Here is a 25,688-nt window from a genome sequence, read left to right on the forward strand (position 1 = left end):
TCGACCCCCGCCCCCTCACGCCACGCAGGACCACACGTCCTTCTTGATCTCAACCCACATGCCCTTCCAGGAGAGGAACCAAGGTGGGGAGTGCAGGCTTTGTGGGGCCCCGGGGCGGGCTGTCTGCCTGGAGCCCCAGGTGCCCCCCGGCCAGGCTCCCTCCCCGTGGGGCCTCCTGGTGGTGTCCACCAGGCGGGCGGGCAGTGGCACCCACTTGAAGTAGAGCGCCAGGTCTGTGGCGATGATGGCGATGTCCATGAGGTGGATCACGTGCTCGTGCTGTCGCCGGTTCAGGTTCTGGTAGATGTTCAGGGTCTGCAGGCAGGGCTCTGGTCACAGGTGCGTGCCCACACCCCCCGTCCTTTCCCCTCCCCCAGCCCTCCTGGAGGTCATCCGTCTGTCCCTCTTGGCGTTGCTGGCCAGCTTCTACCCAAGGGTCATGGGCCCCAGGCCCAGGTGGCCGCACATTGCACCGAGAGGCCCCCACCCCCCTTCTCCCCCCCAACACTCCGGGGACCTGAGCCCACCCCACCCCCCGTGAGGGCATTTCCAAACTGGAATCACCAGGCCCGTCCCATCACCCCCATCGCCACCACCACGAAGCCTGCCTCCCTTCTCCAGTGCCAGAGCTGTGTGGTGTGGACGCTGGCGGTGGAGTTCCGGGGGTGCAAGTGAAGGTCAGTCGGCCAGGAAATACAGCAAGAGAGCAAAGGGAGGGCACGCACCTCCTCGGAGAGCAGGAACTTCCCGAACTCCAGGTGATGTCGTTCCAAAATCGAGGAGCCATGGAGCTTGGCTAAAGGGTTCTGGGATCTGTCACGGAGGTTTAATGAAAAGCAAGCAGTGGTCAGGAGCCCCAGAGCAGCCTGTTTGCCCCCAGCTCCCCCCATGAGGAAGGGGCACCCCTGTGGGTGCAGCAGGCCCTCAGAGGCAAGCGCTCTCCCCAGCCGCTCTGCTGGGAGGCAAGCTCTCCGCAGGCCCCTCCCCGGGGACGCTGTGGCTGCCTCCAGCGCACAGCCACGTGGGCGCCCCAGGAGCGCGCCTACTTCATCTGGTACAGGTTGTTGGTGCCCCGGTGGTCGATGTCATGGCACAGGCCGGCGGTCACCATGGCGAAGGCCTCCAGGTCCGTGTAGTAGCTCTTCAGTTTGCCCGTCTGCAGAGACAGGAGCCCACGATCCTGCAGCCCGTGAGCACCCTCGCCTGCCCTTGCCTCCCTGCTCTGCTGGGTGGGGGCAGGGGCGTGGGAGGCGGGGAGCTGGGCCCGACCCCACTGCCCCTTCCCAGCTCACGTGCTCTCCACCCACTTCCCGGGCTGGGGGTGTGCGCCAGTCAGAGGGGCCTCTGCCCTTGAAGGCCCCCACCTCCCACGCGGATGAGCCACCACCTAGGGTGCTGCCCTTGGAAGTGGGAGGGTCTTCACCACCCTGATCAGACAGGTGAGCCCTCTCCCCACCCCCGCCGCACCCACGCACCATGAGAAGCGTGAACATTGTCTGGGCCACGTTGAAGCCGTGGCGCCAGTTGTGGTAGGTGATTCTCCGGTACCCCTTGCTCACGGAGAACAGGAACCGCACCAAGACCTGAGGGAGGCGGAGATGTGGGCTCCAGGCACCGAGCGCCCAGTCCCACCGTCGCTCTCCCAGCTGACAGCTGTGGGAAAGGCCCACGTCCCGTCCCCGCCCCACCACTGGCCTTTCATGGGTGGCACCTGCCGGGTGCACCCGGGGTGGCAGGCAGCCGGAGGGGTGGAGCCAAAGCCAAGAGCAGGGCATCTGGGCCTCCGTCCTATTGCGAAGCTCCAGATTGAGACACGGACCCCGGGAGAGGGGGCTGGGATATTTCAGAAGACGAGGTCCATTTCAGCCATGGGTATCTGAATGGGGCAGGATGTGTGGGCACCTGGCCCAGTGACGGGGGAAAGGGGATGGTGGATGAAGGTCCGGAGGCCGAGGGGTGGCAGAAGGGTGAGCAGTTATCTCTGGACAATAGAACGTGGGCCCAAGGGAGCCTCTCATCGCTTCCACTGTGGTTTTTAGGGCCAGAAATTATTTGGAAATTTTTTATTCTGTTAATACTTTCTACAGTTTATTTCTTTTGTGTTTTCCCTTTGTTTTTTGTACAATGTCTTTAGAAAATGCCAGCCTGCTGCACTTGTTCTCCAGGGCATAGAGAAAGACCGTTCCCTCATTTGGCCTTGGGGAAGCAGATGCTCCCTGAGGTGTGAAGGTGGAGGCAGGGCAGAAGCTGGAAAACCACAGGGAAGCAGCACAGCTGGGAAGGCTGTGCCCCTCTCCCTGGGACAGTCTCTGAGGGGCCCTCTGTGCTCACACCTAGAGGGTGCTGTGTGCTTTCTGCACAGGCGCTGGGCTGCTTCTGCCTCCTCTTCCTCCAAAACCAAACACCCACTGCTGCCCAGTGATGCACTTGATGATCAGACTGCCTGGGGTACCTGTGTGACAAACCTCCCGTCCGTCCGTCCGTCCGTCCGTCCATCCATCCATCCATCCAGTCAGCCAGCCAGCCAGTCAGCCATCCATCCAGCCAGCCAGCCAGCCAGCCAGCCGGCCATTCATCCAGCTATTCAGCCAGCCAGCCAGCCGGCCATTCATCCAGCTATTCACCCATCCATCCATCCATCCATCCATCCAGCCAGCCAGCCAGCCATCCATCCAGCCAGCCAGCCAGCCATCCATCCATCCATCCAGCCAGCCAGCCAGCCAACCATCCATCCATCCATCCACCCATCCATCCATCCACCCATCCATCCATCCACCCATCCACCCATCCAGCCATCCATCCATCCATCCACCCATCCATCCATCCATCCATCCATCTATCCAACCATCCATCCATCCATCCGTCCGTCCATCCAGCCATTCATCCATCCAGCCAGCCAGCCATCCATCCATCCAGCCAGTCAGCCATCCATCCATCCATCCACCCACCCACCCACCCACCCATCCATCCATCCAGCCAGCCATCCATCCATCTATCCAACCATCCATCCATCCAGCCATCCATCCATCCATCCACCCATCCATCCATCCATCCATCCAGCCAGCCAGCCAGCTAGCCAACCAGCCAGCCATCCATCCATCCATCCATCCAGCCAGCCAGCCAGCCATTCATCCAGCCATTCACCCATCCATCCATCCATCCATCCATCCATCCAGCCAGCCAGCCATTCATCCAGCCAGCCAGCCAGCCAGCCATCCATCCATCCAGCCATCCAGCCAGCCAGCCAGCCATCCAACCATCCATCCATCCATCCATCCATCCATCCATTGATCCAGCCATCCATCCGTCCATCCATCCATCCAGCCAGCCATCCATCCATCCATCCATCCATCCATCCAGCCAGCCAGCCATCCAGCCAGCCAGCCAGCCATTCATCCATCCATCCATCCATCCAGCCATCCATCCATCCATCCAGCCAGCCAGCCAGCCAGCCACCCATCAATCCATCCATCCATCCATCCATCCATCCATCCATCCATCCATCCGTCCATCCATCCAGCCAGCCAGCCAGCCAGCCATCCAGCCATCCATCCAGCCAGTCAACCATCCATCCATCCAGCCAGCCAGCCAGCCAGCCATCCATCCATCCAGCCAGCCAGCCAGCCATTCATCCAGCCATTCACCCATCCATCCATCCATCCATCCAGCCAGCCAGCCAGCCAGCCATTCATCCATCCATCCAGCCAGCCAGCCATTCATCCATCCATCCAGCCAGCCAGCCATTCATCCATCCATCCAGCCAGCCAGCCAGCCAGCCAGCCCGCCATCCATCCATCCATCCATCCATCCATCCACCCATCCATCCATCCATCCAGTCAGCCAGCCAGCCAGTCATGTATTCTAGGCACACTTGCCCTGTATATTTTGCTGGCCTGCACTGTCCATTCTGTAATGAACATGTTTGCCCCCAGACTTCCCGCGGGACCTGGGACTCCTGACCACCTCTCCCCGAACTGAGACCCTGATCATGAATGACCCCTCACCTCCTGGGGGATCTGGAACTTTCGAACCACTCCCAGCTCGTAGTACATCTGGATGCCACATTTGACCAGCTCCAGCTCCGTGCACTCCAGGTCAGAGAAGTGGAACTCATAGATATCAAACTTGGTGGGCCCCGGCAGCTCTTGCTTCTGTGGGAAGGACTGTGGGGCTGAAGGGGGCAGGCCCACCGAAACCCCGCCCGTTCCTTGTCTCTTCTCCTCTCAGGACACTCTGCCCAGCATCAGACCCCCCAGGTGTCCAGTAACATCAAGCCGTAGCCTGGGGCACTCACATCCCCTCCCAGCTCAGCCCCCTTCCTCTCCCCTTTTCCCATCTGTGGCCCAACAACAAGAACTTACCAACTGGGCAGACACGGTGATGTTGTCAGGGAAACAAACACAAAGATACGCACATGCACAGGCTCACGCAGAGAGACAAGGACACGTGAATATACAGGCACACGGAAGGACACAGACACATGCACTGACACGGGCACACGCGCAGGAACGTGGACGCGTATCAGCGGCAAACATCACAAGCTCACGCTCTGTACCCAAGCTCACTCCGGCCTCCTGGGAATGGAGGCGTCCCCCCACCACCCTCAGGCCCGCCCAGTCTCCACCTGGGGGCGGGAGTCAGGTTCTGACCAAGATTCTCCCCAGCTCATCTTCCTCGCATTCGGCAGGCTCCTTCCCGAGACGCTCTCTTGTTGGCTAGGAGAGAGACCGTGTGCTATGAGACAGAGCGACAGTGTCAGCTACATCCCTCATGACTGTGGGACGAAGTGACATTGGGCACAAAAGAACAGCGGGAGCCTCCAGAAGCCCCAGCTGAGGCCTCTGGCTTCAGAGACGGGGACGATGAGAGCCCAGCCGGCTCTCGGTTCCTACATGTCCCTGCCTCTCCACGCCTGTCGAAGCTCTCCACTAGGGCGATGATGGTGGAGGCCTTGCACTGCACGACCAGAAGGGCCGTGGTCGCTGCCTGCCCACAGCTGAGGGCCTGGGGCCCAGGGAAGGGCCGCCCGGCCGTGCGCGGCGAGCGGGCTGCAGGTGGTGCCTCTGCTGCTGGGATGCCCCACCTCCCCGCGGGGCACCGACATACCAGGATCAACTGGATTTCGTCCCTGTCGCATCTCACGTGGTACAGAACCATGTCCTGGGCGATGTCCTTGCGGTTCTCCAGCCTGTTCATCTTGTCGTAGGTGTCGGCGTTCAGCGCCGACCAGCCCAGGAACTGCGTGAGAGACTGTAGGAGCGCGTCACCCACCACGGGCGCTCCCCGGTGCGCAGGGGGCCGGCCTCCAGCCCCTGGGATGGGGCCTCACAGCTCCTCCCGGGTTCTCGCGCCGGGTCAGGGCCCGGAGCAGGCGGTGTCTCCGCCACACAGGCGTCGCCTCTGGGGCCCACTGGACAGGCGCTTACCTCCATCAGGAGTTCGTCCTGCTCATCGAAGGGCTTCCCGTCTTTCCTGTTGTAAAACGTTGCGACCCCCACAATCTCCTCCTTCTTGTTGACGATGGGCATGGAGAGGACGTTCTTAATAATCCACCCAGAGTCGTCCAGAGGCCCTTCCTGCGAGGAGAGGCGTCTGGAGCTGACCGCCGCCCTGGGTCTGGCCCTGGCCCCGGGCCCGGCTTGTCAGCCAGGGAGTGTGAACCTCGCTTCTTCTGCCCTCAGACTGCGGAGACTGGGTCACTGTTCCTGTCTGTTGGCCCCCAAGGGTGCGTGCTGTGACTTCTCCCCAGAGGAGAAGGGAGGCCTTGTCCACAGGGGCGGCCTCACTGTGTGACTGCTGTGGTCGCACAGGGTCCCACTCTTGGAAGGCCCCCCGCTTGACTGAATGCCCTGCTGCCAAGTTCCTAATAATTGTTGAGCAAGGGGCCTAGCACCCCCGTCCCAGTGGGCCTTACAGTGGGTCCTAGCTCACATCCCACTGATGCCTGGCCGGTGAAATAGGGACCCTGGCCAGTTCCTGGAGGAGGCCCCGAGACACAAAGCCCGTCTCCACTGGTCCACTTGACCTAGGCCTACTTCAGAAAAGAGCCCGCCCTGGTCACGTGTCCCCACATGGAGCAGACGTGAACCCTCGCCAGGCACAGCCGTGCCCAGCCAACACGCAGACCTGTGTGTACGGAACACGTGTTTGCTGCCGTTAGCCTGTGAGACGTGAGGTTGTTCCCTAAACAGCAAAAACGAATCCAGTCCCTCCTTTCTGAGTCACAATGTCGTCTTTCCTAAGTATGAATGAATAGATACCTGAAATTTGAACATTTCATCAGCCTGGGCATTCATAATGTTACAGATCTGAAAAAGGACCAGAAACACAGTTTCACTTGAAGCGGCCAAATGTACGGTACGACGCTAACATAGACTCTGTCCAAGCTGAGGAGCTTCCAAGTGAGCAAAGCCGGGCACACGGGCCGGTGGGAAGGGCTCCGGGGACTCACAAAGCCACTTTCTGCCACGTAGGTTGGAAGGCCACTGGCGAGGGCCCAGTGGTCGGCGGGGGGTGAGCTGTGGGAGAGAAGCAGAGGGTCAGAGGACCAGACGCTCAGCTGTGTGTTCGATTCCCGTCTCTGACCCCAGGTGGGCTGTGGGGAGCTGGCAAGCACTGGAAGAAGACGGGGGAGGCCAGGGGTGAGGTCTGGGGGCGCCTGAGCGGCCTCACTCCTCTCCTCTGCCCACGCTGAGGCCCCTTGCCCTACAGGGGCCGCACGCATCCCAGTCCCTGCGTGGGACCTGCGGGCTGGGGTCCTGACAGGCTAAGGGGGCCACGGAGGCCACACGGCCATGCGGCTGGAGGGCTGGTAATGGCTAGCTGCCGCCTGCCAGTCTCTCTGGGCTGCCCTGAGCTCCACGCGGCTCTGCTGCCCGCTGGGCTGGGTCCCCTCCTGTCCCGCCCCATTGGGTGTGCGGTGTTGGGCCTCCCCTGCCGGGGGCTCCACCTGCTGGGCTGTCTGGGTCAACCAAAACGAGACCCTGAGGGCCTCCAGGGCCAGTCGCTGCTGACAGGGCCGCCTGGACAGCTCATCTGACCCCCTGGACATCCGCACCAACAGCCGTGGGGCTTCGGGCCTCCTCAGGCCCCCACTCATTTCCTCCCAGACCAGTAAGTGGGCCTCCCTCCCCACCGCATCCTGCCGCGCCCCCCAGCTCAGGGAGCACCAAGGTGTGCGGGGCTGAAGCTGGGACTGCTGACTCCGCCGTGACAGGTCCTCAGGCCAATCCAGCCGGGGTCCGGGGTGGTCCTGCCCTTGGGCGACGCTCCTCATAAAACCCCGACACTTACGGGATGACCTTGATGTCTTCCTTGCCGTGGAGGATGTAGTCGATGACTTTGTAGAAGACGATTTCCTGAGAAACAGACCACAGCAAGCGTGAGGGGCTCCCCGACGGGAACCCGTCACAACATATGCCCACATAGGCACACAGGTGCACACGGTGTACACACACGCCACCCGTCGTGGGACACACATTACACACTGGTTTACATCTGTCTTCCCTCCGTCTGTGTCCCACTCAAGCCCATGCAAAAACTGGGCCCTGTGCTCCTTCACACATACGCACGCAGCTGACCCAGGCCTGTACGTCTGTGACACACACACACACACACACACGTAACTATGAGAAGCCGTGGTCACAGCCAGCCTTTGTGCAGAGAATCCTGCGTGCACTTGGCACACAGAGCCCGTGGAATCCTCTGATGCCCTGTCATTATCCCCGTTTGACAGGAGGGGAGACTGAGGCATGGCCACGCTCTGAAGTGTGACCCGGGTTGGACACACAATAAGTGACAGAGATACCTGCCCATGTCCCTACCCTGCTCACACACACCCACGAAGCCCCACTCAGGCAGATGTTACAATGATTTAAGAATAGGGCAGCAGGAGGTTAGGGTCAACCAGAACCGATGTTGGTCTCTACAACTAGGCTGACAACCCTTGTCAGGAGACCAGGCCTGGCCCTCGGCCCCAAAGCACCGCAGGGCTGGAGTCAGGGGAGATGGCCCCCGGGGTCCTGACCTCTGCAGCGGTCAGATAGCCAGCCGGCCCACAGCCTCGTCCTCGGCCCCCACACCCTTCCCCTAGCCTTCCTTCCCTCTCCCACCCTGGGTCGGGCCGGGACAGGCCCCTTCCCACCCTGGGGTTGGAGCCAGGAAATCCAGGGTGCACGGGCAGGGCCTGTCCCTCCCCCCAACCCCATGACTCACACGGCCGTCAGGTGTGCGTGGGCCTGAGTACGGCGGGGCTTCCCCCATCAGCACAGGCCACACGTCAAAGAATTCCTGGGTGGAGGAGAGAAGGGAGTGAGTCCTGAGTCAGCGGCGGAGCTGGGCGAGGCTGGCCGGGAGGTCTCTGGGGCGCTGAGGCCTCACCTTCTCCTTGGTCATGTCCAGGAGGCCCACTGAGTATCGGTCGCAGTTCAGATAGGCCCGCACAGTGTAGAAGGCCTTGTGGAACTGCCTCTCGATGTCCGTCAGCTCCTCAAACACCTTGTTGGCTGACCACAGCAGCACCTGGGGAGTGACACACCTGTGGGTCGTGGCCACACCTGCCCACACCCGTCTGACCACAGCGGCACCTGGGTGTGAGCTGTCACGCCTGAGACACACACATTCACACACGCTCTGACCTCGGAGCCCTGGGGGACACTGGTGACGGTGCCTCTCCCAACAGGGTGCCGGCACCAGGCTGGGATCCAAGCGCGTGACTCCCTGCTCCCTGCCGCAGGGGCCCTGCAAACCTTCTGGAAGGTAAAGTCTCCAGTCTTTGGCCACATCCCTGCCGCTCACTGCCTGGTGCTGGCCTCAGGCTGGGTTGGTGAGGGAATGAGTGAAAACTGAAATCGATTGCTGTGAGCTTGAAGGGCAAAGATCTGACCAGCCAGCCCTCCATAATTAGCCTGTGAGAAGCTGGGGCTTGAGAACATGAATTCATTGTTTCCTGGATGTCAAGTGCTTTTGTGGTCTCTGCAAAGTGAGTTGAGAGTGGCCCTGGCCAGACCCTGCCCCAGACATTGACGCCCACCTGGGCCCCAGGCTGCTGTCCAGGGCCACCCATCGGGCTCTCCTCCCCCCTCCTCAGCCACGGCCCACGGGCAGGTCCCTCTAGACCCCACCCTTTCACACTCACTCACCACCTCCGTGCCCTCTGACCTTTAATAAGGGCGGCCTGGTGCCCAGCCCCTCCGCCTCCACTGCAATCTTCCTTGCCTGGCTTCCTCCCTGCCGGCCACCCTCGGGGCCCTCTGCAGCACCTGTACCCTTTGTTGTTACAGGTAGGGATGGGCACTGGAGACCCCACTTGCCCTAGAGTCCTTTCACCAGGAGGCAGCCCACTGCCCATCTCGCTCTATTGGTAGGGGAGGCTTTCCCAGCAGCCCGGCCCCGCCCCCTCTGCACCCACTTCCCCCCATTGGTGGAGGAGGCTTTCCCGGCAGCCCGGCCCCGCCCCCTCTGCACCCACTTCCCCCCATTGGTGGAGGAGGCTTTCCCAGCAGCCCAGCCACGCCCCCTCCGTGCCCACCACTCCCCAATGGTGGAGGAGGCTTTCCCGGTGGTCTGGCCCTGCCACCTCTCTGCCCGTGTGTCTGAATCGCACTCCCACTGTGACCTCAAAGCTCACTCTGACCAACCACAGGGCCTTTGCACAAGCTCTGTTCTCTGCCTTCACAGCCCTCAGCCCAGAACTTTCTCATCCTTGAGCCTCAGCCTAAAGTGGCTCAGGGAAGGCCCTCCTTGAGCACCTGCGGCACCAGATGCCCTGCAGCACCCCATCTCGTCCCCGGCCTCTCAGATGTACAGCCTCATTGTCTCCGGACTCGACCGCAAACTCCATGAGGTTGGGAGGCACAGCTTTTTCATGGCTAGAGCAGTGCCTGGCCCCTGAGTGCTCAGCCTGCATTTGCAGAGTGCGTGGGAGGCGGCGAGATTCGCTGTTCTAAGGATCTTTAATCCTCCCAGCATTCAGAGGGCAGAACCTCGCTACCCCATTTTACAGGTGGGGAACCTGAGGTCTCGAAGTTACTTGACTTTCCCGAGGTCACAGAGCTGGGGAGCCGCAGATCGGCATCCTTACCCACTGCGCGTGGGGGGGAGGTAGAGAGTTCCGTGCCGGGTGCATTCGTTTCCAGGCCGTTAGCGGCAGGGGACTGAGGGGCTTAGTCACCAGCTGACAGAGGAAGGACATGCAGGGCAGTGGGTGTGGGTGACCATGGAGCCCCCCTCCCCCGACACATGTGGGAGACTCCCAGGTGGCAGACTCTCTAGGAGACCCGCGTGCCAGTGAGAGCAAGTCTGTGAGTGTGGGTGTGTGCGAATGTCAGTCACCCGTGCATCCATCCCACAGGTACTCGCTGAGCTACCCCTGGGTACCAGTCCTGGTTGGGACCAGAACCCATGTCACAGATGTCAGGGTGGGGGAGGTCGGGCGCTCAGGGATGTCCTGGACAGCTGAGCTCAGGGGTGGGTGAGGGTATCTGGGCCACACACCTAATTTCTGAGCCATCTGAGTAATTCAGTCCCCGAACTCATCCCCTAGGAGGGGGACAGAGTGAGAAGGTGTCCCCGCACAGCCTCTAGGCGAGACCTTCCTCCACTCTCCACCCTGTCCCCTCTTTCTGTCCCAGCGGAGAGGGTCCTGTCTCCCCTGCCCTTCCAGTGCCCCAGTCGGACCAAGGACCAGTCCCCACGTTGGACCCTGCTCTGAAGCAGGTACTAATATGGCCCCAAGGAAACGGGGGCTCAGCGGGCCAGGCAGCGTGTCCACGGTGGTCTGAAGCCAGAAGCGCGGGCCACCCTAGGCCTCTGCCCTTCCCCTTCTTCCTGTTTCCATTTTTAACTCTCTGAGTTGAGTCCAGGGTGCACCCTGAGTGAGGTGCAGGCATCTTCGGAGGCACCTGTAGCCACTGCCAGGTCAGGGTTTAGAGTTTTCCAGCCTCCAAGAAGGGGGCTTTCACTGCCAAGGGAGGGGGTTCAATCCCTGTTTGGGGAACTAAGATCTCACAACCCATGCGACCAAAAAATAAATTAATTAAATTAAATTAAAAATTAAGAAAATTACATTAAGGCAAAGGTAATAAATACGCAAATGAACTGCTTCCTCATTATTTCGCTACAGTTCACTGTTATTCATACTCCTAAGGTTTCTGATGGTGGAAAGAAGGTCCACACTGTCTCTTCCCAACCTCATGTCCAGTGACATCGCGGTGGGAGCTGCAATGACAGAACCAGCCTGCACCGCCCGGGGTGGAGGAGAGCCAGCCCCTCCTTGCTGCTTCAGACTCACATATCCTGACCTCTGAACGCTTCCACTTGTTCACAGATCAGGGCTGCGTGACAGCATTTGAGCCTGTATGCTCTCTCTGTAGCTCCTGCATCGGGACGTCTCTCACCCCATCCTGGGAGGGGCAGCACACATGCTCCAGTCTTCACACCAGCCAGTGGGTCGTAGACAAAAGCACAGCCTGGGGGGCAGCACGGAGGCCAAGGCCCTGCACCCCTGGGGACTTTCATCCAGTTGTGGTGCAACATGGACTGTTGGGCAGGGGGAACCACAGCTAAAGCTGGCCAGTCAGCTTGATGCAGCAGGTCTGAGATAAATTCCAACATCCCAGGGCCAAACCTATGACTTCTTTGTTGCTTCTATGGCCTCTGACCAAAGTGGCTGAGACACTCTCAAAAAGGGATTAACGGGAGGCCCTGAGCCAGAGTCCATGGAGATAGTGACCAGGAAGCACTGACAGTGGTTCTTGACTAGGACCCTGGAGGGCTGCTAAGGTCCGGGCGAGGGAAGGGTGGGCACTGTGCTGAGAGCCGCTTTAATTGGAGGCCGGGGCTCCCCTACAGCACGAGGAGGAAGCGGGCACCAGGCTGAACCACAGGCAACGTGGCCGCCAGGCTTGGTTCATTTTAGACTTTTCTTTTCAAAAAGAGCTGTGAGGTAGAGCTGTGAAGTAATTAGGTTTCTTTAAAATGCCATTCAGAGTGTAAGGTCTCAGAAACGGCTTTCTACCGGGATTAGGCGACGTCTGAGGGGAAATCAAAGTACTTAATTGAGACGTGTATGCCCATTGTTGGAAGTCCCCTTTAGAATTCCCACCGAAAGCACGTCTGTACGTGCACGCGGTCTGAAGAGCTGGAAACGAGTCTCCAGGTAGTCGTGTTTCCTAAGTGTCAGAAGTTCATTTGCTGGAATGATATTTATTGCCGGCTTTAGGTCTGGTAAACTGGACAACAGAACAGACAAAAATCCCCAACTCTTAGAATTCACTTTCTAAAGCGGGGAGGGGTTGGCAGCTAGAACATGTACAAACCGACCAACCAGATGGCTTGGCACAGGGAGATGAGTAAATGCAGGGGATACGGCAGGTGGAGTTGGGTAGGGAATACAGGGCCAGAGTGTGGGGATGCTCAGGTCGGGGGAGATCTCTCCACGGAGGAGCCATGGGGTGTGTGGGACAGTATTCTTGGCAGAGGGACCTGCAAATACAGAGGTCCCTGAGGGGAGCATGGCTGGGGCGGAATGGTGGAATGGGGTGAGCCAGAAAGGTGCAGGGGAGTCCCTGAAGACCACCAAGTGACAGGACCTAAGTTTTCAAAGTATGGCTCTGACTGCTGAGTTGGGGTGGCTGATGAGAGGTGCAGAAGGACAGGGACCCTGAGACAGTCTGCATGAGGGGGAGCAGAAAAGCGGGGTATCCAGAGAGGGAGGTGGGGACTCAGGACATGACAGGCAGAGAATCAAAACCCTGGCTTCTCCTGAGACCTGACTTTCCTATAGAGGGAACACAATCCCCCTGGGGGAGATCCACTGGGGGAAAGTGTGTGTGGTGGGGTAAGACCCAGAAAATGCTCCAGACATGCCTCACTAGGCCCGCACCTGGGGTATGTGGGGCTGGATTTGAATCTTGCCTTGAGGCAACTGTTATGGAGCTGCTGATACAAATTTGGGGAAATGTCTTCACAGCAGTTAGGTTAAGGGGCTTGGCTGAGAGGAAGCTGGGAGAAAGCAAGCCTCAAAGCAAGGGCAGAATGAGAGCCACTCAGAACACCTCCTCCAAGGGAGATGGGCTAGACCTCACCTAGGGCAGATGGACACACAGCGAGAATATTTGGAGAAATAAAGCCTGGAAACCCCTGGAATTTGATGAAAGACATGCATATTTCCACCCAAGAAGTTCAAAACACACCAAGTAGGATGAACTCAAAGACACCCACACCAAGACACATTATAATCAAGCTGTCAAAAGACAGAATCTTGAGAGCAGCGAGAGAAGTGACTCATCACATACAAGGGATCCTCAGTAAGTTTATCAGCAGATTTCTCATCAGGAACTTTGGGCCCAGAAGGCAGTGGCCTGATGCATTCAAAGTGCCTAAAAGAAGAAGAAAAAATAACGGCAAAGCTGTCCTTCAGAAGCAAGGGAGAAATTGATGCCCCCAGAAAAACAAAAGCTGGGGGGATCATGACCACTAGACCTGCCCTGCAAGAGCTGTCCTGCAGGTGAAATGAAAGGACCTCAAAGCTGTATGGAGAAATAAAGATCCCAGCAAAGGTAAATACATGAGCAATTACAACAATTGCTGGAATTATTGTAATGATGAAAACTATAAAACATCGCTGAAATAGATTAAAGGAGACACAAATACTTAGAAAGACACCCTTTGCTCATGAATTGGAAGACTTAATATTGCTACAGTGTCAATACTACCCAAAGTGACCTACAAATTGAATGTAATCCGTATCAAAATCTGAATGATGTTTTTGCAGAAGTAGAAAAACCCATCCTAAAGCTCATATAGATGCTCAAGGGACCCTGAATAGTCAAAACAATCTTGAGAAAGAACAAAACCGGAGGCCTCATATCTTCTGGTTTCAAAACATAGTACAAACCTGTATTAATCAAAACATGTGATACTGGCATAAAGACAGACCTACAGACCAGAAGAATAGCTTATAGAGTCCAAAAATAAACCCCAGCCTATATGGCCAAATGATTTTTGACAAGAATGCCAAGACCATTCAGTGGGGAAAGGGCAGTCTTTTCAACAAATGGTACCAGGAAAACTAGATATCCACATGTAAAACTATGAACTTAGAAGAAAACACAGGAAAAAACGTCATGACATTGGATTTGTCAATGATTGCTTGGATATGGCTTGAAAGACACTCACAACAAAAGAAAAAAACAGACAAACCGGACTTTCTGAAAATTAAAAACCTTTTTGCATCAAAAGACACCATCAACAGAGTAAAAAGGCAATGCACATGGGAGAAAATATTTGCAAATCACACTTCTGATAAGGGATTAATACCCAGATTATGTAGAGAACTCCTAAAATTCAACAAGAACAAAAACAAACAACCAGATTTAAAAATGGGCAAAGAACTTGAATAGACGTTTCTCCAAAGAAAAAATACAAATGACCAATAAGCATATGAAAAGATGACCAATATCACTAATCGTTAGGGGAATGCAAATCAGAACTACAGTCAGAGCTAACTAACAGCCGTTAGGATGACTAGTGTTCAAAACAAAACAAAACAGAAAACAAGTATTGGCAGGGATGTGGAAAAATTGGGACTGCTTTGCACTGTTGGTGGGAATGTAAAATGGTGTAGACACTTTGGAAAACAGCATGGAAGTTCTTTAAAAAATTAAACAGAATTACCATATGATCCATCATTTCCACTTCTGGGCATACACTCAAAAGAATTGAAAGCAGGGTTTCAAAGAGGTATTTGTACACCCGTGTTCACAGCAGCATTATTCATAATGGCTAAAATGTGGAAGCAACAAATGCGTCCAGCAACAGATGAATAGATAAGCAAAATGTGGCCTATACATACAATGGAATACTATTCAGCCTTAAAAAGGAAGAAAATTCTGTAATATGATACAACAGGGATGAACCTTGAGGACATTCTGCTCAGTGCAAGAAACCAGTCACAGAAAGACGAATATTGTCGGGTTGCACCTGTATGAGATAACTCATAGAAACAGAAAGTAAATGTGGCTCCCAGGGGCTGGGATGGGGGCACTGGGGAGTTAGCGCTTAACGAGATAGAGTTCCAGTTTGGGAAGCTGTGTAGAGTTCTGGAGATGGACGGTGGAGATGGCTGTGCAACATGAATGGACTTAATACCACTGAACTGTAGCTTAAAAATTGTTATGTGTATTTTACCACAATGAAAATAATGGGGAAAAAAATTAAAGGGATGCAGAAATATATACCATGCTGACACCAAGCAAAAGAAAGCTGAATAGTTATATTAATTTTATACAAAGCAGACTTCAGGAGAAGAAAAATGATCAGGAGTAAAGAGGGCTATTACATAACGATAAAGGGGTCATTTCTCCAAGAAGACATAACAGCCCTTACTGTGTATGCACGTAACAACGGAGCATCAAATTCCGTAAAGAAAAACTACTAGAACTGCAAGAAGCAATGGCTAAATCCACTACTATAGCAGGAGACGTCAATGTTCTTCTTTCAGTGAATTGATAGATCCAGCGGGCAGAAAATCAGTCAGAAAATAGTTGAACTAAACAGCAATGGGTATAATGAATATCTATAGACTACTTCATCCAACAACAGCAGAATACACATTCTTCTCAGGGTCACATGGGACATTCGCCAAGAGAGACCATACTCTGGGGCACAAAACACATTTGAAAGAATTAAAAATCATAAAGAATACATTCTCATACCACAGGGCAATAAACAAGAAGTCATTAACAGAAAGATGTTGGAAAATTCCAAAACAGATTAAGCCATACACTTCTAATTAATACATTTCTCTTGAGAAGAAATCTCAAGAGAAATTTAGAAAGATGTCGAACTAAATGAAAATGGAAATAAATACATGTCAAACTTTGTGGGATGCAGTGAAAGCAGTGCTTGTAGGGAAATTTACAGCATTGAATGTACATATCAGAAAAGAAGAGCGATCTAAAATCAGTAATCTAATCCTAGGAAACTAGAAAAAGAAGACTAATTTAAGCCTAAAGGAGGCAGAAGAAAATAAGTAATAAATTGTAAAACTCTCTGCCCCCCAATTTAATAATCTAGATTAAATAGCTTAGATTAAATGAATGTTTCAACGCCTTGAAAGACACAAACTACCAACACCCACAGAAGGAGGAATAGAATAATCCTAGTAGAGCTGTAAGTATTAAAGACATTGGATCAATAATTAATAACCTTCCAAAAAGAAAGCACCAATCCCTGATGGATTCACCGGCGAATTCTACAAAACATTTAGGGAAGAAACGACACCAATTCACTACAATCATTTCCAGAAAATAGAAGCAGAGGAAGAGCTTTTAACCCATTCCCTGAGGCCAGCATTACCCTAATACAAAAACCAAATAAAGCCATTACAAGAAAGAAAAACTACAGGCCAAAATCTCTCGTGAACATAGGTACAAAAATTCTTAACAAAATATTAGTGAAACAAATGCAATAGTATATATAAATAATTATGCTCTGTGACCAAGTGACAGTTATCCCAGGTGCGCAAGGCTGGTCCAGCATTTGAAAATCAATTAATGTAATCCACCATATTACCAGGCTAAAGAAGAAAAAAATAACACGATCGCATCAATTGATGGAGAAAAATATTTGACAGAATCGAACACTCATTTGGAATAAAAGCTCTCAGCAGAGTGGAAACAGAGGGGAACTTGGTCAACTAGATAAAAATTCTACAAACACCCTACAGCGAATGTCATACCTGATGGTGAGAAACCGGTCCTTTCCCTAATACTGGGAGCCAGACAAGGATGCCCCTCTTACCACTCATAGTCAGCATCGTACTGAAAGTCCTAGCAAATGCAATAAGACAAGGAAAGGAAGAACAACGGATAGAGATGGGTGGGGAAGGAGAAAAACTGTCTTTGTTTGCAGATGACATGATCATCTATGTGAAAATACCAAGGGATCAATCTTTAAAACCTCTTGGAACTAGTTACTGTCTTAAGGTCACAGGATAACAAGGTTGACATACAAAAGTCAGCTGCGCCCCTTTATACCAGCAATGAACAATTGGAACTTGAAATTAAGAACACAATACCACTTACATTAGTATAAAATTAAATTCTTAGGTACAAGTTAACAAAATATGTACAGAATCTATATGCAAAATCAACAAAACTCTGAAGAAATCAAAGACGGTCTAAGTAAACAGATATTCTCCGTTCATGAGTTGAAAACTCCTTATTGTTAAGATGCCAATTCTTCCCAACTTAATGTGTCAGCAAGCTATTTTGTGCATATGGACAAAGTGATTTTAAAGTTTATACGGAAAGGCAGAACCCCACAAAATAGCCTGCACTAGACTGCAGAGAAGCAAGTTATATGGAAAGGCAGAACCCCACAAAATAGCCTGCACTAGACTGCAGAGAAGAAAGTTATATGGAAAGGCAGAACCCCACAAAATAGCCTGCACTAGACTGCAGAGAAGCAAGTTGGGGGGTTGAAATTACCAACTTCAAGACGATAAAGCTATAGTGATCAAGACAGTATGGCATTGGTGAAAAAAATAGGAACATACATCAATGGAACAGAATAGAGAGCGCAGAAGTAGACTCACACAAATACAGTCAACTGCAGTTTGACAAAGGAGCAAAGAAACTCAATGGAGAAAGGCTGGTCTTTTCACTAACTGCTGCTGAACAACTGGACATCACATGCAAAAAACGGTGTATGTAGACACACCTTTCATGAGATTAACTCACAGAACTGAGTGTAAAATGCAAAACTATAAAACTGCTAGAAGGTGACATAGGACAAAATCTACGTGACCTTGGGTTTGCTGAGGCGTTTTAAGATACAACACCCAACTACAATCCATGAAGGAAAAGTTTATTAAATAAATTTATTAAAATTTAAAGCTTCTGTTTTTCAGACTCATGGACATAGAGAACAGACTTGTGGTTGCCAAGGGGGAGGGGTTGCGGAGGGATGGAGTGGGAGGTCGGGCTTAGCAGGTGTAAGCTTTTATATAGGGAATGGGTAAATAATAAGGTCCTACTGTACAGCACAGGGAACTATATTCAATATCCTGTGATAAACCATAATGGAAAAGAATATTCAAGAAGAATGTATGCATATGTATAACTGAATCACTTTGCTGTACAGCAGAAATTAACACAACATCGTAAATCAACTACACTCGATTTTAAAAAAAGAGAATGTAAAGGGCTTCCCTGGTGGCGCAGTGGTTGAGAGTCCGCCTGCCGATGCAGGGGACGCGGGTTTGTGCCCCGGTCCGGGGGGATCCCACATGCCGCGGAGCGGCTGGGCCCGTGAGCCATGGCCGCTGAGCCTGCGCGTCCGGAGCCTGTGCTCCACAACAGGAGAGAGACCAAAACAGTGAGAGGCCCGCGTACCGCAAAAAAAGAAGAATTACTTAAAAAAAGAGAATGTAAAACTTCTGTTTTTCCAAATACACTGGTAAGAGAATGAAAAGACAAGCTGTACTTCTGGAGAAAATATTTGCAAAATACATATCTGATAAAGGACTTAAACTCCAGTTTTACCAAAAAAACTCTTAAAACTAAACAGTAAGAAAACAGACAACATAATTTTAAATTGGGCAAAGGATCTGAACAGACACCTCACCAAAGAGTAGGATATACAGTTGGCAAATGAGTATTTGAAAAGATCCTCAACATCATTTGTCATTAGAGAGTTGTAATTTAAAACAATAATATGAAACTCCTATTCGAATGACTAAAATCTAAATAACTGACAATACCAAAAGCTGACAAGGATGCAGAGTGACAGGAATTTTCATTCATTGTTGATGGGAATGTGAAACGGTATAGCCACTTCTGCACAGTTTCTCAGAGTTAAACACAATTACACCATATTATCCAGCAATCACACACCTTGGTATTAACTCAACCGAATTGAAAATTGTACCCACACAAAAACCTGTCTACAAATGTTTATAGCAGTTTTATTCATAATTGCCCCAAGCTGGAAGCAATCAAGATGTCCTTCCATGGGTGAATGGATAAATAAATTGTAATGCATGCAGACATTGGAATGCTATTCAGCAACAGAAAGAAATGGGCTGGGAGGAGATATGGGGATGTATGTGTACATATAGCTGATTCGCTTTGTTATAGAGCAGAAGCGAACACACCTTTGTAAAGCAGTTATACTCCAATAAAGATGCTTAAAAAAAAAAAAGAAATGGTCTACTAAGCCATGAAAAGACACGGAGGAACCCTAAATGCATATTACTAAGTGAAAAAAGCCAGTCCTAAAAGGTCCCTACCATATGATTCCAAGTGCATGACATTCTACAAAAGGCAAAACTATGGAGACAGTGACAATATCAGTAGTTGTCAGGGCTTTGGTGGAGGTGGGTGTCTTTAGGGTGGTGAAATGATTCTTTATGACACTGTAATGGTGGGTACATGTCATGATGCATTTGTCAAGACCTATAGACATTTACGGCACAAAGAATGAACCATAATGTTTGCAAGTTTAAATATCATTTGGTAGGTTGGGGGACTCCAGGAAAGAATGCAGACTGTGACAAGAGAATGCAAGAGATCTCACGGAAGCAGGTGGGGAAAAGGTGCTGACCTCAGCGTTTTTGGAAATGCGTGACGTCTGCAAGAGTAAAGGCAAAGGAAGTGCACACATCTCTGTGCTCCAGTGATGAACTTGTTTCTCATGGGTCACAGGTACCCTGCTGTACGCGTGCAAGGGGGCTGGACAACAACGTTAAGTGGATGGCAGAGGACGGGAGCCAGGGGTCTCCATGTAGCGTGGTGGGGGGGGGGGCGGAGGCCAGAACGATCCACGTCGGGATGACTGGTGTTGGTGGCATCAGCAAGAAGTCAGGCTTAACTTAATACAGATTCAGATGGTTACACGCAGAAGTACTTACAGACGTGCACCTGCACGGGCTTGTAGACACACACCTATCTCCTCGCTCTGTCAGCTGAGAGGACCTAGAAGCTATGACACGCCAAGCCAAGATCACACCTGGTGCCCAGGTCGTTGTTTCTAAGACCGTCTCCAGCAAAAAGAACCAGTACTCCTTGAGGAATGGCTAATTCCAGGACTGGGCCGGAAAATACAAATGAGATGGAAGCATTTTGTAGTGCCAGAGAATAAGGAGGTACAGAACCCCCAAACCAAAAAAATCCACCCACCAAACAACCAAACAGATGGGGTCGATGGGCATGTCAGAGGGCGCAGGAGCTGCTGAGAAAACAAAGAAATCAGTCGGGTCGCGGCGGAAACACCCGAGAGTCCCGACTCATAGACAAATGTCGGCAGAAGGAAAGAAGCGGGCCGAACAAATCCCCCGTGCAACCCCGTCCCCACAGCGTGGGGCTGAGTCCACCTGGTGGCCTTCCGACGTGCCCTCCGGAGCCCCACGCTGCAGTCCCTCTGGCCGCAGGCTTCCAGCTCCTCTGCAGCCTCAGGCCCTGCCCAGCGCCCTCTCTCACGCCCTGCCCGCCCCACTGTGTCCGCGCCCCCTACCGCCTTCTGCACGGGCCACAGAAGGTGGAGCGCCGTGTACCCCCGGGGCCCCCAGGCCTCCTCGCTCAGGGGGAAGCCGACTGCAGTCCTGGAGGCCATTGCTCTCCTGTGTGGCCAGAGGCAGAGCCCATCGGGAGGCTCGGCCGCGGACTGTGGGACCCTCAGCCCCTGCTCTACGTTCATAATCCGCCCCTGCTCCTTCCACAGAAGGCTTGAGGCAGCTTCTAAGGAGGAATGCTGACGCCCGTGTTTGCAGGTGGTCACAGCCCTGGGGACCGAGGGCGAGGCACCCGGCCTCGCTGCCCTCAGCTTGGCATACTCACAGCTCCACGTCCACAGCCACGAAAGCCCCGGGCCCTCTCCCTCGGCTGCCCAGGTGCCCACAGAACCATGTGCCTCTGTCCAGAGAGACCAGGGTGGGGGGACCTGGCCACACTCAGGCAGCCCGGGGGGCCTGGAGCCAGTGGGGGTGCCCTGGCTGGCAGCACGTGTGGGTACCTGGCCTCGGCGTGTCTCGCAGTTGTGCAGGTAGCTTAAGTGGTAGATCTTCAGGTTTAACGTCCCAAAGTTCAGATACTTCAAGAAAACCTGAAACAGGAGTTGTGACAACAGCAGATCAAAACCCTGGTTTTCGGATGTGTGCCCAGGTGTGCGTTTGTGGAGGAGAGACCCGGCTGCCTGTAGATGAGCCCTCGGAGCCGAGCCTAGGAGAGGTGCCTACACAGACGTCACCCGCCAGGCATGGGCCCCGCCAGGCACAGGACCGTGAAGACCCCGGGGACAGACGCGTGTGCGCGTCCAGAGGGCTCCCGGACACTCACGTCTTCATCTTCACTTGTGAAACACGGGCCGTCCAGCTTGTTCACAGCCATGATCACAGCCACAACATCTTTGCCGTTCATGATGGGCGTGGCCAGGATGTTCCTTGTCACGTAGCCCGTCAGCTCATCAGCAAAGGAGCTGAAGTGGGGACACTGCAAGGCAAGAGGAGAGAAGGGAGAGGCCGTCGCCCTGCGGACCTGGAGGCTTGGTCCCCCTGGTCCCTGGGGGTCAGGGCTAAGCTGCCCAGGCCAGGGCTGAGACCCAGGTGGCTATGCCCCGGGTATCAGGAGCCTGGGAAGCACACGAGGACACGGCCAATGGTCTGCCCTCGGGGCTCCAGCCTGCCTCAGTCTCTATCACCCCATCTCAGAGCGAGCGACCCCCAGCTCTCGATCCACGGGCTCTGCAGAGTCCTTGCAGGCTCTGCACGCCCCCTGGGCTGCGGGCAGACCTAGCTCCTCCCACGTCTGCTGCCATCTGGCCGACTGGCCTTCTAGATGCCTCTTGACTCTGTCTAGTCCTCCTGTCCCCAAGCCCCTCCTTGTCTAGGCTGCCGTCTCCTGCTACCCTCAGCCACCCTGGGCCACCTCCCATACCCAGGACCTATCTGCCAGGCCCCAGGGGGCGTCTCCTGGGCCCACGCTCCAGCGGGCTTCCTGCCCCCACGATGAGACCTTTGCCCAACTCTGGCCCCCAGGGCAGGTTCCCCCAGCCTTAGAGTTGCTCTTTGGGGCCTCTCCCTAGTCAGGGGCCAGTTGAAGGGCTCTCAGGTCTGTCTCCACAGGGAACAGTTCATCTGAGCTTTGTCCTGGCCCAGTTGATTGAGTGTGACCAGCCTCAGGCCCATTGCCCCTGAATCTCACTGCCAGAGACACCTGCCCGCCCCTGTCCCCATTCCGAGGATTGGCATCCACCCTCCGCCCCACAGAGAGGACCTGGGCCTTGGTGCTTCCCTGCCCCTCCGACCCAACCCACTTCTTTAAAGTGCCCCCAACTCTCTGCTTCCGCTGTCCAGACCCAGTCATTGGTCACCACAGCATCCCCGGGCCCCCCCGCCTCCTGGCCCAACTGTGCTCGGCACGGCTTGCTCAGTCCTGCCCCCTCCTCCCTCCTCTGAGCCATCCCGGCTCCTGGGAATTTCCTCCCACGGCCAGCCGCCCACCTCGACAGGGTCTAGATGCCTTGGCGACATGCCGGACCCTCTGGGACCTCCTGCCCGGCTGCCTCCCCATGAGCCCTGGGGTCTCAGGGGCCACAGAGGGGTGGCGGGGTGACATCACAGCCCTGCGGCGCCCCCTCTGGCCACCGCTGTCCACACACTCCCCCCCACCCCGCCACGGTGGGACACAGGCTCTGCCTCAGTTTCCCCTCCATAAAGTGACATCTGGGCTTCATGATACACTTATTGGAGACTCGACTTTTTGCTGATTTTGACCCTGGTCTCTGCTCCACTACAGCGTAGCCCTGAGGATTAAGGTGAATGCCATGCCCCTGCCCCGTGAAGGAGGCGTCTAGCATGCTGGGCAGTTGTGGAAACATTAGAGGGAGCTGTCCCAACGAGGCTGGAAGAGAAGCTGAGCCCCAGGGAGAGACAGCCCCGTCCCGGGGCGGGCACAGGCAGTTTGAACCAGATCCTCAGAGACACCAAGAGCACAGGTGGGGGGTGCAGCTGGAGGCTCACAGAAGGGAGGGGGCAAGATGTAGTGGGAGAGGCGGGGGTGGCAGGGGAGGCACTCATTGTAGCCCCCCCATTCCTGCCGGACTTCTGTTCCTGGTAATTTATGCTCCTGACATCCCAATTCACGGGTGACCCGTTTCCTAAAAAGGAAGCGAAGATGAAGGTAATCCGAGAGATTACTCTATTCAGGTCGCTGGGCCGAGGCTTGTTTGAGCAGATAAGTTTAAGAGGATTGCAGCCAAGGAGCCAGGGGTCTGGGGGTCCGTCCACACGTCCGTTTGTCTCCAGGGACGAGGGGACATTGGCTGCTTTGGGAGAGGCCTGTCCCGCTGGATAACGCCCTCTGGATTCCGTCACAGAAAGTGGAGGAGGTGAGCCAGCCCAAGGCTCCTGCTTCCCGCTCCCAGGCCATAGCAGCAGCCCTCTCCGGGGTGGGACGGAGGGGACGGGAGAAGGCGGCCGGCTCTCCCTGCGCCCCCTCGGGGCCCTGTCCCTCACACGTGTCCAACAGGCGTGGTCCCCCCAGTCCCAGCCCCCCTCTCCCCTGGGGCATCTGTCCTCCTGGCACCCCGCCCCACCCCCAGAAGTGTCATTGGCCTCCCCCTCCTTCCCGTCCAACCAGAACCTGTCCTCCCAGACTTCTCCGCTCCAGGCACTCACTGCGTCCACCCCTCCTGCCCCCTCCTGGACCAGCTGCTTCTTCTTCTTCTTTTTTTTTTTGGCTGCGAGGCCTGCAGATCTCAGTTCCAGGATTGAACCCAGGCCGTGCAGTGAAGCTGCCGAGTCCTAACCATTGGACTCCCGGGGAACCTGGACCAGCTTCTCCTGAACCCCCAAACTTGCTCGCCCCAGTGAGCAGTATGGTTAGGGCTCTGGGGTCCACTGGCCCCTCCATTCTGGGCCTCTGCGCCAGCCCCTGCTCAGACGCCGTACTCCCAAACCCCCATCCAGGGAATCATAGGTCAAGGGGGCAGCAGGGCCTGCCCAGGCTGCCCTCCCAGCCACCCCAGGGCCTCCTTCCTTCCCGCGAGCTCTGGCCTGGACCTGTTCCACTTGCCTCTCTGGCCGCCTTCCTAAAAGCCGAGGGCCCCCTCACAGCCAGTGGGCTGACCCGTCCTTCGGGGACTGTGGGAACCCTTCGCCAACTCCCACGAGGCCCAGGACCCACCTCCGTCACATCCTTGACATTCACCACCTTCTTGGTCTGAGCCACGTGGCCCACGACCCCAATGTCCAGCGGGAAGAAGATCTCGGAGTCGGGAGGCACCAGGCAGTCCTCCAGGGCGCTGCCAGGCTGCACGCTGAAGAGGCGTGTGGCGAGCTCGGCCGTGCCGTTGCGCTGGCGGTACATGAAGAGGCTGCAGCGGTCGGCATGCAGGATGGAGCAGAGACGCCGCAGGATCTTGAAGACCACGCGCTCCATGTTCACGCTCTCCTGCATGTCCTGCACCAGCTCGAACAGGGCCGTGCTCTCCTCCACCTGGCACAGCTCTTGGAAACTGGTGCAGCCCGCCGGGCACCCATCCTCGCAGGTGCTGGCCACATCCTCAGGGCTCAGCTTCTTTCCAAAGTACTGGTCCGCAAAGCCAGGGTTCTGGTCCAGGAACGTCTGCACCTGCTCCTCGCTGAGGCTCATGGTGTCCGGCTTCCCGTCTGAGAGAAGCGCCAGACCCCAGCGCACAAGGCCCTCCCGCAAACACTGTCATCAGCAAAGCCTTTCTTAGCGACGATTACCGTACCAGCTGGCACGCCCACGCCTGCTCGCCCCCCTCCCCTTAGGTCCCGGACTGTCCGCTTCCTGCCTGGGAAAATCAGACCCCCTGGACTGGGGGCTGCAGTGTAACAGCTCAGGACCTTCTGCCTGAGGCAGGGATCCCGGGCGCTGGGATAAGCCCTCACACCCAACCCCTGGAGAGGGGTAACCCCTGGAGTGCCATGACCCCTTCTGCCTGAGCGGCCACCCGAGGACTTGGAATGCTCCGACAGGTAGCTCCAAGTCTCTTGGGCCCCCAGACCCGGGCTGAGGTGTGGTGGGGTGGCAGGGCACCAGCTCTGTCTCGGGGAGGTGGAGGGACCCCCGACAAGGCTGCCCATGCCCACGGAGGGAAGTGGGAAGAAGGGAGGAAGGTGTCGGGGTGCGACCGTAAGGGGGGCCTTTCCCTTCTCTTCTGTGGCGAGAAGCCGGCTCTTGCCTGTTAAGAGACAGCAGCCCTAGATAGAAATGGTCCTGGCGAATGCCCAGCACGCATCTCCCTTTTGGCCTAATTCCTACTCATTGGGACCCTTATTCGTGCTGCTGGACCCTCTCCTTGCACAGCGCCCAGAGCTGCACTGCCGGCACTGCCATATTTTACCGCCGGGATCATTCCTGAGCGTCTGTGCCTCAATCAGGGGTCCATGGGCCCAGACGCCAGCAAGCTCCTTCCGCTGAGGGCACGGCCGTCCTCCCCCGAGTCAGACAGTTATTAGCCTCCCTGCGAGCCAGGGTGCGACAAGAAAGGTTGGGGGCTACGACTGGAGGACTCATCCCAGGTCAGTCTGACTCTCTGGTCGCAGGAGTGCCCTTCACGCCACACAGAAACCACGTGCAGATGTGTGTGTGCGTACACGTGCGTGGGTGCTGGGTGCGCACGAGGACGAGGGTGTGTGCGTGCGTGAGTGCGCACGTGTG

General features: G+C 55.0%; 1 protein-coding gene across 1 annotated transcript in view; it reads right to left on the minus strand.

Annotated features, from left to right (window-relative positions):
- Positions 1 to 24,696, minus strand: part of PDE6B (phosphodiesterase 6B) — a 29,819-nt gene extending 5,123 nt beyond the window's left edge. Inside the window, exons 1-16 of the mRNA XM_065877946.1 lie at positions 24,186 to 24,696; positions 21,339 to 21,491; positions 21,016 to 21,105; positions 8,380 to 8,520; positions 8,215 to 8,289; positions 7,294 to 7,358; positions 6,452 to 6,518; positions 6,261 to 6,308; positions 5,427 to 5,576; positions 5,107 to 5,250; positions 4,650 to 4,715; positions 4,005 to 4,151; positions 1,476 to 1,583; positions 1,047 to 1,156; positions 726 to 813; positions 215 to 315 (exon numbers count right to left, since the gene is read on the minus strand). Of these exons, the coding sequence (XP_065734018.1) occupies positions 215 to 315; positions 726 to 813; positions 1,047 to 1,156; positions 1,476 to 1,583; positions 4,005 to 4,151; positions 4,650 to 4,715; positions 5,107 to 5,250; positions 5,427 to 5,576; positions 6,261 to 6,308; positions 6,452 to 6,518; positions 7,294 to 7,358; positions 8,215 to 8,289; positions 8,380 to 8,520; positions 21,016 to 21,105; positions 21,339 to 21,491; positions 24,186 to 24,653 (2,021 nt within the window). The 5' untranslated portion in view covers positions 24,654 to 24,696. The remainder of the gene's footprint in view (positions 1 to 214; positions 316 to 725; positions 814 to 1,046; positions 1,157 to 1,475; positions 1,584 to 4,004; positions 4,152 to 4,649; positions 4,716 to 5,106; positions 5,251 to 5,426; positions 5,577 to 6,260; positions 6,309 to 6,451; positions 6,519 to 7,293; positions 7,359 to 8,214; positions 8,290 to 8,379; positions 8,521 to 21,015; positions 21,106 to 21,338; positions 21,492 to 24,185) is intronic.
- Between the last annotated feature and the right edge of the window lie 992 nt (positions 24,697 to 25,688).

Source organism: Phocoena phocoena, chromosome 5, assembly GCF_963924675.1.
Source record: "Phocoena phocoena chromosome 5, mPhoPho1.1, whole genome shotgun sequence".
Classification (NCBI taxonomy): Eukaryota; Metazoa; Chordata; class Mammalia; order Artiodactyla; family Phocoenidae; genus Phocoena; species Phocoena phocoena.